Source organism: Phocoena sinus, chromosome 18, assembly GCF_008692025.1.
Source record: "Phocoena sinus isolate mPhoSin1 chromosome 18, mPhoSin1.pri, whole genome shotgun sequence".
Lineage (NCBI taxonomy): Eukaryota > Metazoa > Chordata > Mammalia > Artiodactyla > Phocoenidae > Phocoena > Phocoena sinus.
The window spans coordinates 50,932,420-50,947,882 of record NC_045780.1 but is presented as its reverse complement, the minus strand read 5'-3'; the positions used below and the strand labels follow the sequence as shown (position 1 = coordinate 50,947,882).

Below are 15,463 nucleotides of genomic sequence, written 5' to 3'. Positions count from 1 at the left end.
TTTTTAACATATACAGACTATTTCCAAAACAAACATGAGGTGTTTCACTACACAAGCTGTTTCCCATCAGCAATCCCCTCTTGTTTTCCAAACCCAGTTGGCTCTGGAATAAACTTCTTTTACTTAACTCTTTTGACCATTCCCTTCTTAAAATTCTTACCTCCTTGGCTCCCAGGACAAGACTCTCTTTGGTATCTTCCTTCCTTTCTGGTCACTTGTCCTTACCCCCCTCACAGAGCTCCTTTTTATGCATCTACTCCTTACATATCTGTTCCCCAGCCCTCCATTCTTGCCTGATCATAACTCCTCACCTCTGGTGACCTGTATACCCATGCCTTTGCCTACCACCTGTATTGTTCCGACCCTCCAAAATTTTTGAGATTTGGATACAAATACCCAACTGTCTACCAGACATTTAGATTTCTCACAGATACTTCTGACTCTCTCAATCTCCAGTCTGTATTAACAAATGAACAAAGTCAGTTCTACCTCCAGATCTCTCTTGAGTTATTTTTTCTTTCTATTATTATATCTTTAGCAACCCTAATCATTTTCTTTGGTAATTATTAGTAGCCTTCTTACTGGGCTTCTTGTGTGGAGCCCCTCACCTCTCCAATTCCATGCTTTACACTTACAATTCCACTAGCAGATGAACATTTCTAGATCCCAGATCTGATCGTGTCACTGTTCAGCTTCTAATCCTGTGGCCCCTCCACCTCTCTAGTCTCATCTCCCAGCATGCCACCACTTGTGCCCCGTGCAACGGAACACGGAACTTGCAGTGCCCCAAACTGAGCCGTGTTGGCTCACTCACCCACACCTCCACGCCGTCGCCCGGGCTCTTCTGTCCATGGAATGCTCTTCTCTGCCTCCTACTCTGCATCTTACTCTCGCTTGCCACCCACGCACACGCACACACTCATAGGCACGGCCAGATCTGTGCAATCACACTTCCGGATTCGGCTCCGGTTTCGCTTCCTCTGCAGCGTGCCCCGACCTCCCCACCACCGCCACGCCATTTTGACATCTCGCATACGTCCGTCTAAGCGCTCATTATTCTGCATTAACGGTGACTGGTTCACGTGTCTCTGTCCCCCTTGATAAGTTCCATGAGGACAAAGACTATGTTTCTTAAGTTCTCTATCTCTAGTACTTGGCACTTATTAGACACTAAGTTAATTGGAGAATGAATAAATGAAGGAATCAATATATGAAAGATGCATAGTCTCCCGAAGTAACAGAAAGAAAATACAGATAATGAATGGAAGGCTAAGTAGATAGATGGTAGCCAGAAAGGCAGACCAATACACACACCCAAGGAAAGACCAATGGTGTACATTTGTGAAACTTGAATTGTTACAAATAATAAAATACTATTTCTTCTGTGTGTTTAATGTACTGAACCTCATAAATGAATACTGCGCTACCACACAGATGACAGTCAGATGTCCAGGAAGCCACGCAGGGAATCTAGAAAAGTAAAACAGCTGGAATAGGCTCCCAGGACAAATGAAATACTTCTGAGGCCTGATTTAGCTGGTGGATGACCATTTATAGCCTCTTTATCAATGAAGCCTGTCTTTCATCTTGTTTTTCCAGTACAAATAATAGGTTTCTATTGACTCATCTTATTTATACCCAATTATGGATATAGTTTTTTTGTCTATGAGACATGTTATATATGCAGAATGTCCCAGTTATGATTGGTCTAATTTATTTTGTGCCCAGAGCAAATAGAGAGGAATTACCCATGATGATAACTTCATATATTCAACTATCTGTATTAGATACTGTTGAGTCCCTCCATGTAGTGCAGCTCTGTAAGTATGAGCAATGTCCTGAACAGAATATCCAAATTTGCCTTTCCTTTTTAAACATTTTTATACGATCAAAATTGATTTTTTTTTCTTTCCCATTAGCCTCAGGATTATAATTTTTTTTTAGGATTATAATTTTATACTAATATTTATTTTAGGCATTTATTTAGAATAGTAGAAGGGAATATGTTATTTCATATTTCAAAAAGAGAAAAGCTATTCAAACTTGGCCCTGGAAAATCATAGCTTCTCTTTACTACTTAATATCCTATTCTTGATAATTTATTTGGAATATTATACATTCTTTTGTTATTTTGCTTTGACAGTACAATGTCTGAACTTTCTACTGTAAGTATGAATGCATTCCAGAACTGAAGTAGCTTTATTTCATACCCTGATCTATTTCTTACAGGCAGCAATATGGGTATCCACTTGGCATTACAAGGGAATGTCAATAGACAATAGTATTTCCTGAGACCTCTCGATCTCACTTCCGTTGCACCCACACTGAACCTCCTATGGCAGAGTTTTCTGTTTCCTGCTGTGATCTGAATGCATTCCCTCCTTAGGCATATTTCGGTGGTGAAGCTCGTTGCGATGCTGAGGCTGGACAGGGAGATGATTATGATCCCAGAGAGCTCATTTGCGGTGCCTGTTCTGATGTGTCCAGGGCTCAGGTGGGCAGAACATTTTATTAGAAAGGACAGTTTAGAAATGTTAAGCTTCTATGTTTTTAAAATAATAATATAACGAATATGATGGGGATAGTATAGTACATTTTTTTTCCCCAGTGCTTTCTGATGTTTGTAGGGCAGTGTATAATTTTCCAGATCATTTTGTATATATTATTTCTTTTGGATGGTATTTGCATTTTATAATTTTGTCTCCCATAAGATAATCACCATATTTCAACAAGTAATAAATTTACTTACTTCATTTTCTTAAACCTGCAGTCACACTTTTAGGGTTTCCTGTCTTCAGTGAAATCTTAATAATACATCTATGAGATTGAGAGATAGAAGAAATATTATTAATTTTTCAATTTGGCTGACCAAGAAACATTCACAAGGAAATTAAATGGCTAGCTTATTAAATAATATTGGTTATTATGGAGCTGGGATTTAAATTTGGGGCTTCGCCCAAACCTTTTGGGCCAAGCCACACATTTATTCAATATTTTAATGTGTGTATCATCAGTTTTTCAGTCAGTTTTGAGAGCTGTGTGTACTCTCAAAATATGAATCACTGAGTTAAGTGTATGGTTTTCTTAGGTGTCGTTGAAATAGACTTGGCCTAATCTTGTGTTTATTTTCTTTTGCTGTAGATGTGTCCGAAACATGGCACGGACTTTTTGGAATATAAGTGCCGCTACTGCTGCTCAGTGGCAGTCTTCTTCTGCTTTGGAACAACACATTTCTGTAATGCTTGTCATGACGATTTTCAGAGAATGACCAGCATTCCTAAGGAAGAACTACCACACTGTCCTGCAGGTATGCTTTTAATATTCATAAATATGGTTATAATGTATATGGTATCTCGTTTTGTTTAATGATCACATGAGAACACTTTGTTTCAAGTGGCAGAAAGCCAGTTCAAACTATCCTAAAGAAACAAAGGGAATTCCTCGGCCCTTGTAAGCGTCTGACTTTCCGAGTGGAGTAAAAAGTAAGATGACCATCATGAACGAGGGGCTCAAAGCTGTAAGAAGCAATTGTGTGGGGACTGAGAAGGGAGTCAGCTAAGGATTAGTAGAAGGATAGCTGCTCAGCACTAAAGGGCCCTGAGAAGTTTGAAATTATAAATTGATAATAAAACCATTTAAAAGGATTTCGTGATTTTTTTTTTTTTTTTTGGTCACACATCTGCCTTTATTGTGAGCAGCTATGATATTTTTTAAGAAGCCTGGAACCAGCACCATAAAATGGACAAGTGATTTGATCTAGAATGGCTGGGAATGGGCAGCATAGTGAGCATCAGAAAGCCGAGGGAATTAAAGAAGCCACTGAGAATACAGGAGAGACGATTGTCTATGGAGGTCAGGCTGAGAAAAAGCGAATATGGAACCAAAAAGAGACAAAATTGGAAGAGGTCAGGAGGCTGGTGGTCACAGTGGGGTGGCACACCAGGCTTAACAGAAGTGAGAAGAGTGGAAGGAGAGGTGAATGTGACCACAGAAGAGACAGATCTGAAACGAGTGGAAATACATGCAAGAGCACGTACACCACAGTGTACAACGTTGTTAAGCTGGGAAACACACAGTCTCATCCATTGCTTACCAGAGTGCAAATGGCAGAACCCTGTGGTGCCTCTCAAAATTGCCAATATACCTACCCTTCAACAATCCCACTTCCGGGGATATACCCACATATGTGAGAAAAATAAAAAAGAGCAGATATGAAGGTTATTCATTGCATCATTGTTTATAATAATACAAGTTTGTAAACAATGCAAGTATCCAGTAAGAGGTTGGTTAAACACTCAGTACTACACACTATTAAAAAGGAAGGTGACTGAGGATGGAGTTTCTGTGTACTAATATGGAAAGGTCTATAGCAGATGCTGTTAAATGAAAACTCAAGTTACTGAACAGTGTGTGTAGTATGCCACCTTTTGTAAGAAAGGGGGAAATGAGAATATATACTCATATGCATTTAAAAAAACCACTGGGGAGATTGACAAGAAACTAATAAAACTGATTAACTATTGGGGAAAACAGGGAAAAATGGGATAAAAATGGGGGGAAGGTGACTTCTTTTTGTATGTAATTTTTTTTAACATTTTGATTTTTAAACTGTGTAATGTATATTATCTATTCAAAAGGATACTAAGATACATAGGTTTTTTTTTTTTTTAAGTACGGCTACTCTTTTCTATTTGCTCATCTCAAGTAAAATTTGTTGTACTATTCTTCCTCCACTTCCTTTACAGTAGAAGTACTTTAGGACTTTTCAAGAAGCTTTAAAGAAGCATGATGAGAATAACATGAGGCTAGAGTGTTTAGGAAAATGGCCAGAATAGAAGCGTGAGCCAGGACGAGCAGGAGGAGGGTGGTGAGCCGGAGGCCAGCGAAGGAAGGGAGCAAAAAGGGGGCGGTGTTATATGGATGAGGACAAGAGTCCAGATTAAGAAGTTGAAGGAGATAATCCTTCTGGCCTGGGACAGGGACCCTGTCCCTTCCTGCTGCATGTATGTGGTACGTTGAATTTTTTATAGTGAATGTTTTTGTTTTTGTGGTTAGAAGAAAATAATTTTTTAATTTTATATTTGCATAACTACAGTCACATTATTTCTCTAAGTAACTTACAGGTGATTAATATTTACATTAGGTTTGTATGGGTGTGTGTGTTTTAATTATATTTTTTTGCCTCCTTCAAAATTTATACAGGTCCCAAAGGCAAACAATTAGAAGGAACTGAATGTCCTCTCCATGTTGTGCATCCACCCACTGGAGAAGAGTTTGCCCTGGGTTGTGGAGTGTGCAGAAATGCTCACACTTTTTAGAACACTCAGATTCCTTTGTCTACAGAGAGAAAAGTTACCTTCATCCCCCCAGGCGGACCCAGGCGGATGTGGTGAAGTTTAAACTCGGCTCAGGATAAAGACGGGACCATTTTTACATCCATGAAAATGAACCATTCACAGTGCAAGAAGGATGCCAAATACCATGTACATAATTCTTGCTATGGAAAGTTTCCCTATTATTTCAGTTTATCTTCTTTTGAACCAAGACATGAAACTTGTGAGGTGTTTGCATGTGGCCATTATCGTCATTGGCCTGTGAAGCATTGGACATTTATAGATAATTGATATCAAAGAATTGCCATGCCCATGGACTAAGAATGATGCTGGCTTTCAAGCAAAAGAGAAAAATTATCATTGTCTATTGTATACTGCCTTTTTGTAATCCTGTACAATTGCATCACGGGTGGGGATAAAAAGAGGAATATTCTGGTTTATTTCCTAGACTGTTATTTAAAAAAAAAAAATGTGTTAGGACGGCATATAAATGTAATAAGTATCACACTGTATATAAAGATATCAATGTTTGTCCTGTATAAGAATTACTAAATTACAAATGCAGTTTCATTTAAACTTCTAGGTTAAGTTTGAGCCTGAAATTTTAATGAAGTGCAATACTGAGTGTGCCTCATTATCTTGCAGCTGTAAACATATTGGAATGTACATGTCAATAAACCACTGTACATTTTTATACAGTGATAAAGTCTAACAAGTGTGTAAGGTGTTGGCTTGAGAAACAAAATTTAAATACCTAAGGTCTAAAACTCCGTCCAATTTTCCTTGGAAAGAAATTTACTAACATAGCACAATCATAACCTTCAAAACTGTTTGTTAGGGAAAATAAGAGTAGTAATGAAGCACAACGTTGGAATCTTAACACTGGAGAGATGGATAGATAGATATTCATAAACAGACATATGCGAAAGGTAGAAGAAAATATTTAGGAAATTCAACAACCTCCACCTTATTAACCAGCACCTTTTTCAACGTGTATAACAATCAACAGAATCACTAGTCTTTTCTTTATCTATTATAGACTGTGTGTTTTAGTAGATGTTTTTTACAGTTAACTCATGAAATTGACGCACTGTTGACTTATGATGAGTCATAAATCAGATTATATTTATTTCATGAGGCAGACTGATCAAAAGTTCTGATCAGTTTTGTTCTAAATTCCCACTATTGAAAGTAGATCATTTGTCAATAACCATTATTTTTTTTTTTTTTTTTCGGTACGCGGGCCTCTCACTGTTGTGGCCTCTCCCGTTGCGGAGCACAGGTTCCGGACGCGCAGGCTCAGCGGCCATGGCTCACAGGCCCAGCCGCTACGCGGCATGTGGGATCTTCCCGGACCGGGGCATGAACCCGTGTCCCCTGCATTGGCAGGCGGACTCTCAACCACTGCGCCACCAGGGAAGCCCCAGTAACCATTATTTTAATGACTTTGCTAAGCATTTGTGAGAAATTTAAAATAATCTTTGCCTTGAAGGAACTTAAAATATAAAGAAAAGATCTAGCCTGAGCACAGATAACTATTTAGAGAATCTTCTAATAAATTGCATAAAAATGTCTACACCAAATGCTTCAGGGTTTAGGAAAGATGGTTATTAGTGGTTTTTTGTTTTTGTTATTGTTGTTGGGAGGGGGGGCGGTTAGCTAAGAGGCCCCTTAAGCTTCCCCTTGAAAAATAAGTAGCATTTCAAGCGTGGAGATGTAGAGAAAGGCAGGAGGAAAAAGGTATGTGTGTAGAAAATTCTAGAATATGATAGAACAGTGTGAATAGTCCAACTTTCCTTGTGTTGGTGAGCTTACTGCAAAAACACAAAAAAATCTGAAGATCACAAAGACTGATCTCTTCACGATATAATTTGTGGATCCACTGTATGTACAGGCACAGGGCCTTCCTGAGCAAGAAAGGACTTGGAAACAGTACAGAGATCCCTCTCCATCTAAATAAGACACATCTGAACCGTCACTGAAAAAGTAATGATAACACTTTCTCTTAAAATCTCTCAAGAGAAGGACATTATGCAAACTTCCTTCCTTATTATGACAATGCCCCAGAATTACAAGCAATTTTTAACTGCCCAATGGATTCAAAAGCGAGGAGAGTGATTTGTTGTTACTGAGGGCACTTCTGGGTGGTCCCAAGTCAAGCTGAAAGGGTTGCAGGCAGGGCTAGTTCAATTTCAATCTCCAGAATACTTTGGATTTATGATTCAGGAAGAAACAGAAAAGGGTCCTAAAGGCACCCGCTTGTTTATATCCCGCCTACCACCCACCGAACACACACACATTTTCTGACAAAGGGCTAGCTGGGATTCTCTACCCACGTTCAAAAGAGGTTCCAGAACCTTCAGGGCAACACAGTTGTTTTCTTCAAAACGATCATTCTACCATGAGGATGTTGGGCAACAGGCATCAGGAAGGGATGGTGACACTGCTCCCAGACAACTCCTCAGCCCCAGCTTCTACCTCTCAGCACCTGCTCGCAAAGCTCTGCCTTTCACAGTAATCTCATTTCATGCCCAAGCCTGTGGGAGAACACTGAGGGCACAGGTTCAGGATTGGCTTTCAGTGTTTCCCAAAAACACAAAGTAGGTCAGAGACAGAAGCAGTTCATAGGTTTACCCCAGAAAACCAGATGTGATGAGGCCGTTGTGAACATATCTGACTTAAATTCATCGGCCACAGTAATGAAACTAACCTTGAGAATGCCATGCAGATAGGAGGCATCATGGGCACTTGAGAAATGTAGGCTGCAGCGTGTAAATGGGAAGGAAAAAGAAAGGGAAACTATGGAGATTGCTTGACAGTCATGAGCCGTCTCAAATTAATACGCTGGTAATAGGGATAAAAACAAAGTCCTAAAATATTCTCACAGTGACTCCAGCTTATCTTCGTTTATGAGGAAGCTATTTTTAGTCGTATTCCAAGCATCTCAAAACCAGAAGAACATTTTATGAATAAATACGTTCTGACAAAGCACAGAAGGCAGATGGCTTTGGCATACGTTGGGCTCACGCATACTGTGCACAAAGGTTTCAAATGCTGTGCAGGATACCAGGCAGGAAACAGAAAGCAGGATCATGAGAGCAGGTGCTGGGGAATCTGGAAACAAACTTTTCCTGTTATATTTTCAGGCCTGGAAAAAGCCATTTTTCTTAGGCAGTTTTCTGGCCAGTGTGTTTAGGTCTAAAACCTCCATCAGTAAGCATATTTGAAAAATATACACAGTTCACTATTAACTTCTCATATACAACGATTACTTATTCACCTTCTTTTTCAGATTTTTCAGCCCAGCATTTCTCCCTGGCCACTTTGTCACTGAATTCCACCAGCACCTAGCCACACGTGTTTCTGACAGATGGAACACCGCCTCTTGTTTTCCTGAAAACTGCCAACAGTACATAAACGGTGCTGAAACAGAAGCCTGGGGACTTGGGTTCAAGCCCTGATTCTGCCTCGGTTTTGGCTGTGTGACCTTGAGTCAGCCACTAATTCCTTTCGGTCACAACTTCTTGGAAGTAATAATACCTAATCTAAATCAGTTGAGAAAGCATTTACAAAAGTGCTTTATCCCACGTAAAGCATTATTTGAAAGTGAAGAGTAAAGAAGAGAAGAACATTTATTCAACGCCTCCTCAACAGCTGCCACTGAATTATAAGCATTTTATTTAATCCTCCTAGCAACTCTGTTGCTTCCCCCAAAAGAGCTGCTAGGCAGACAACTGAGTAGGTAAAACAGTTATTAATCTCATTTCAGCAGATGACTTTAATCTCATTTCAGCTGCTTAAAGAAGTTAAAGAACTTGCATTAGATGCCAGCTGATCTAATACAGATTTGGCTGGAAAAAACCTGCGATGTGAATCCAGGTCTTTCTGTGTCTCAAACCCAAGTTCTTCCTACCCCATCATGCTATTACTATTACATTGCCAACTGGTCCTATGAAAAGAAGTAACTCATGAAACAGAAACTGGACACCGGTAATATGGGCAAGATTGCCAAGGGAACAAGACAGACTTTGCCTCAAGGACTGTGCAGGGTAGATCCAGAGGGACCCGGCGCCCACCTCCTTCATGGCGGGTGTGGGCAAGGGGTCAGCTGCCAGCCTGCACCTGCCCCACCTAGGGGATCTGCCACGGCATTTGATCCAAAGCCACACTCTTCCCCTGCAGCCCTGGCCAGTGACAGAGCATGACAGGGTACCAGGGCCTGGCCGTGTCTGCCCAAAGAAGCGCTCCTTTGTGGGCCATCTGTACACCAGGACTCAGGCTAGCCCAGCCAAGAGAGGTTCCTTGGAGCTGTGCTGCAGTCAGAGCCTTTTCCTGCCCGGCACTCCTTCCCCCTGTCCTGGGGTAGATGCCAAACCTGCGTGGCAGTCTGAACGCTCCCTCGCCCACTCCTGCCCCCTCACACCTGGATCTTTCAGAGGCACCACTCCCAACAGATTTCTTGCACTTCTAACTTTATCTTGGCATAGAGGACTTGGCTGAGTGAAACAGGATAATACGTTTTAAATGACTGACTTAACGGCTGCTTCATTTCACAAGCGACATAAGGGAGCTAAGAAAAAAAATGCATAGGCTATAAAAGAAGTACTGGAGGGAGTTACAGTGAAGAAAAATTATGAAACAAAATCAAAGCCGAGGTTAGAGGAGAGTGTCCAGTAAGTGACTGTATAAACTATGGTTACATAGTCTTACATAGTCTCTAGAGAGAAGGCCATCAACTTAGTTAACAAAGCAGGACAAGAAACATGTTCGGTTAGGACTTACAAGGTCCATTTCCTCAAAAAGAACAAAGCTGGTATTTCAGCCCAGTCTTGCAGGACGGATAAGTTTTGAGAGGCACAAGTGAAAAAGGTATTCCAGGAAGAGAGTGTGGTGAAAACTAAGGTGTTGGTGTGTTCCTCCAAAGTGGAAGTAAGCTGTTTTGCTTCATCGATTCATTTAATAAATAGTTGAGCACCTGTTCTATTTCCACTTGACAGTACATGCTCACAAGGATGGGAACTGTGTTCCCACTTGCTTAGTAAGCATGAGTTACACACAGAAGCTGCCTGATAAGTGAACTGTACAAGTTAGTAAATACATGCAGCACTGGGCCAGGTGCTAGGGATGAGACGGCCACAGAACACAAATACGGAACCATGTAAGTAACACAATGTTATTAAGAACTATAATCAAAGTTTTCTAAAAACAAGAGAGAGCATTTGTTGAGGGCTTCCAGTGGCCAATCTCTGTGTAATGCCTGGGTATGGTAGGCAGAATAACAGCCCCTCAAATATGGCCACATCCTAATCCCCAGCGGGTGTAATTATGTCACCTTATATGGTGAAAGGGACTTTGCAGATGTAATTAAGGGTACAGACTTTGAGATGGGGAGATTTTCCTGGATTAACCTGGTGGGCTCGATGGGATCACAAGAGTCCTAACATGGGAAACAGGAGGCAAGAAGGTCAAAGTCACGGAAGGAGATGTGGTGACAGAAGCAGAGCTAAGAGATAGAGACTTGAAGACCCTACACTGTTGGCTTTGAAGACGGAGGAAGGGGCCAGGAACCAGGGAATGCAGGCAGCCTCTAGAAGCTGGAAAAGACAAGGAAACATTTTCACGCAGAGCCTCCAGAAGGAATGCAGCTCTGCCATCACCTTGATTGGAGCCCATTTGGACTTCTGACCCCCTGAACTGTGCAATAATAAAGTTGTGTTATTTCAAGCCACTAAGTCTGAGGTAATAAGAAACAAACACAATGGGCTTCACATGCATTATGACATTTTCATCTTCCCACAAACCTATTAACTCTTATTTTCCCTTTGCAGATGGGGCAATTCCAGTCTCACAGAGGTTAAATAATTAGCCCAAGGCTTTGTAAAGACTTGGTATCAAAAGACAAAGTATTTAAGATATCTCAATAATTTTTTAAATTGCTTACATATTGAACTGGTGATATTTTGGATATACTGAGTTAAATAAAATATTTAATATTAAAATTAATTTCACCTATTCCTTTTTAGCTTTTTTAAAATGTGGAGTCTAGAAATTTTAAGTTATATGTATATGGATTGCATATATTTCTAAATGAACTATCCTGGCCTAGAATCTCCTTCTCAACTGTTTGGATTTTATCACGCATCTTTGGATTTTTTTGAGAAAGAGACAGGGGCTTTAGGAAGGTAACACAAGAAGCAGGTTAGGTGGTCTGAAAGACACTGCCCTTGGAGAAGTCTCAGGAAGAGTTGATAAAGGTTCTTGTCACAGGTTCTTAAAACAGACTTCTTTCCTTTGAGGAGTCTACAGTCTAGCCCTAGATAGAGTTAAAATTCCAAGAGACAGCCTAAAATGAAGTAGTTTCATTGGGCTAATATGCCTGAGAGGGAGAGGTATGCTGGCGTAACTCAGAGGAGAGAAGTGGGGTTGCTGAGGTAAGACGCCACAGAGGCGTGAGTGTCCTCATATGCGGAGTTGGAGTGGTGATAATAAGAGCAACGTAGCTAACACTCACTGGGCGTTGACTATGTGCCTACGACTGACGTACGTGCTTCACGTCCCATTAACTCATTCAATTCTAATGGCAACTCTGTGGTAGATATAAAATAATAACATTATTATTATTCCATTTTACAGATGAGGAAACTGAAGCACAAAGAAATGCAATAACTTGTCCACGCTTGCATATCCACTAAAGGCAGAACAAGGATCAAAACCTAAGCCCCCGACCCAGGTGCCAGACCTTCTCCATCCCACTCTGGAGCAGCTTCGACTGAGCAGTGGAGACTTACAGCTCTCAAGTTTGCAGGACCCCAGAAAGGCCTGAGGAGATGCGAGTTCCTCCTCTTGTGGGGAAACGCCAAACTGGGGGACCTGAAAGGAAAGAGCTTCAGAGAAAGGAGAGGAATTGGGCAAGGAGAAAAAGAGGTCAAAGAGTGGGAAAGAACCTGTGAGCATCCTCCTTATAAAACCATACATCTACAAGGCCCTTCCCTTGTGTGATTCAAAGGGATGACTACGTTAATGCTAAAGGTTCTGTCCCTCCCCAACTCAACTGCTCCTCGGAGAGCTACCTGACCTCAGAAGAGAACTCCATGCATCTTTCTCATATAAGATCTGTGGCTGAGCTGCCCACATGGAAGGCAGGAAATCCTGCAAAAAGAGGTAGTCATCAGGCCCACTCATCTTCCTAGAACTCCATCCGAGAGAAGCGTACCCCCAGCCACCACCCCTGTGTTACTCGGCAGACTCATGCTTGGTTAACAGCAGCTATGGAGAGATGCCACCCCTAGCCCCACTCCCAGACACAGGACACAGAGGGAACAAATTCCATGATCGCCCTTCAGTTAAAAGGAAACATTGAAGAACTAAGGAGGAGCCTTTCCAGGTCAAATTCGCACTGGTAAGGAGTTTTGGTTGCAAGCAAAAGAAAGCAAATGCAGAGTAACTTCAGCAAGCCAGAAAAAAGGCAATCGCTGGGATACCGCCGGGTCTTGAGAACAGGGTAGGACCAGCGCTCGGGCTGTGGTTTCGTCTCTCCTCTAGGTCCTCTCTCTGCATCCATCTTGCTCTCCTTCCTTCTCACTGCAGACCACGCCTCTCTGCTTTCCAGACCATGTGGTAGAAAGTGACCACCTATAACCCCTGTGTCTGTATGTTCCCAGTCCAAACACCCAAGGAAGGGAATACTCTCTTTCCTTCCGTATTAATTCCAAATTCCCAGCGGGAAGGACTGTCTTAACTTGAATGACGTGTCCATTTCTGGACCAATCAACTATGGATGGGGCCTAGGTTCACGTGCTACAGGAAACCACTACTAAAACCAAGCAGATGGGGAGGGGCTTCTCCCCAAAAGAGCTACTAGGCGACAACTAAGTGTTCACTACAGATTTCAGTCTTGGGCAGTAGTTGAACACAATGACCTTCTAATTATGATTCTATCATCTTACCAAATCCTGGCCTTGTGCTTCCCTTGCCAGTTGGATAGACTGCCTGCCTCTCTTCTCTTTAATTCCATTATTTTCTTCGAGATTCGATTCAAAACTGACCTTGATCAACGAATGAGCTCCGCCCATCTATCCCTATTCTACTCTGCATCTCGTGCCCTCAGCACTCTTGTATACTACCTGATTAGGAACTTATTAACACATTGCTGTACAAGTGTTTTCTGTTTCATTGGTGGATGTTATCCCTTTAGACAGCTATAGAAGGACACAGACCTTGTCCCTTTCCTCCTCTGTTACACCAAGCACCTTGTAGACAGTGGAGGAGAAAGGAGGACCACAATAGAGTTCCTTTCTCCTGTTCTATTAACAGATTTCCTGTTTTCTGTGAGGGGGCTCCCCGTTCCTTGTGGGACTTGTGACACTGGTGAATCACAAAAGCACAGGGTTCCTTGTACGATTTGGAGCCTCTGGTCCATAATCAAACTCGCTTATCCCCATTTACCTTTTAGGATTCTCCCTCTCCTGCAACATCTATCTGCCCATCTACTCCCCACGACGGATTTATTTTAGTTGCAACATGGCTCAAATCCGGGCCACCACACCATGTAATACAAACAGAAGCCCCATCCTGTCATGTTCTTTCACGCTTCAGAGAAACACTTACCGAGCCAGGAACTGTTCCGGGAGCCTAGGATCTGCAAACAAACCCAACTAAGACTCATGTTTTCATGGTGCTTATTATATCCGAGTTGGGACATTACATAACAGACATACAATATGTAATATGCTAGGAGGTGATAACGTGCTGTGATAAAGGAAAAAGAGGTCAAGGGGGCTCCAGAGTGTTATTGTCACTGTTTTGCCCCGGTTTTGTTTATTTTTTGGGTTTGGTAGTACATTGTTGAATTTGATTACCTAATATTTCTTTTTGAATTTTTGCACCTATTTTCAGAAGAGAAATGGGGCTTCGGTTTTCCTTTCTTTTCCATATTTGGTTTGGGAGCGATGATTATACTAGCTTCATAAAATGACCTGGGTAGCTTTTCTTCTTCAACCTTTTTCTCAAACAACTTGTAGAAGAAAGGATTAACTTACTTGGGAGTCTGGTAGGGCTCAGTTATAACTCCCTCCGGGTCTAGGGTTATTTGGGAGGAAAGGGCTTTGCCAATTACATCAATGTTTATTGATCTATTCAAATTCTCTACTTCTTCCTGCCAATTTTGGCATTTTGTATTTTTCTAGGACTTTACTTGTTTTATCTAGGCTTTCAATTTTATTAGCTAATAATTATTTACAACATACTTTTATTGTTTTAAATACCTACGGTGGCTATATTTGTTCCCCCTTCAAAAAATTTTTGTATTTTGTTAATTTGCAACTCTTTTTCCTAATCAATCTGACTAGAGTTGTATCTACTTTATTCACTTTTATTTGAACCAGCTTTTGTTTTTGATAATCTTCTTTTTTTTTCCCTATTTTGTTGATTCCTGTCCTTGTCTTTATTATTTAATTCTCTTCCAGTCATCTACTACTGCATGACAAACCACTTAACGCTTTACTGGACTGAAACGGGTATTTATTATTGTCTCTTGGAGTTCACTGAGCATTGCACTGTGATGCTTTGTTTTCTTCTGGTATGGTGACTGGTTCTTCTGGCACACTGTCTGAAGAGTAAGCATCCCAAGAGACCCAAATCAAAGCTGTAAGGTTTCTTAAGACCTAGCCTCAGAAGTTTTAAAATGTCACTTCTGCCTCATGCTACTGGTGAAACAAATCACCAGGGCAAGCCCAGGTTCAAGGGCAAGGGAACTGGACTTCATCTCTCCTTTTTTTTTTTTGGCCGTGCCATGTGGCTTGCAGGATCTTAGTTCCCCAACCAGGGATCGAACCCACACCCTCTGCAGTGTAAGCACAGAGTCCTAACCACCGGACAGACAGGGAATTCCCTGTACTTCATCTCTTAATGTGAGAAGCAGCATTTGACCACACACAAGGGAAGAATAGGTGGTAGCCATCTTGTAAACAACATTATACTATCCTTGATGCTTTGGATTTTTTCTGTTGCTTTTTCGTGATTTATTGAGCTAAATGTTTGGCTTTTGTTGAATTGTACTTGTTTCTGAGTAACTACTTAAAATTATGAATTTCACTCTAAGAGTTAGCATAGATGTTTTTCACAAATACTGA

General features: G+C 41.2%; 1 protein-coding gene across 1 annotated transcript in view; it reads left to right on the top strand.

Moving 5' to 3' along the window:
• The window catches only part of MYCBP2 (MYC binding protein 2), a 279,990-nt gene extending 274,173 nt beyond the window's left edge, over window positions 1-5,817 (top strand). Inside the window, 3 exon segments of the mRNA XM_032611171.1 lie at window positions 2,387-2,494; window positions 3,142-3,307; window positions 5,203-5,817. Coding sequence (XP_032467062.1) covers window positions 2,387-2,494; window positions 3,142-3,307; window positions 5,203-5,318 — 390 coding nt within the window. The 3' untranslated portion in view covers window positions 5,319-5,817.
• The last annotated feature ends 9,646 nt before the right edge of the window (window positions 5,818-15,463 follow it).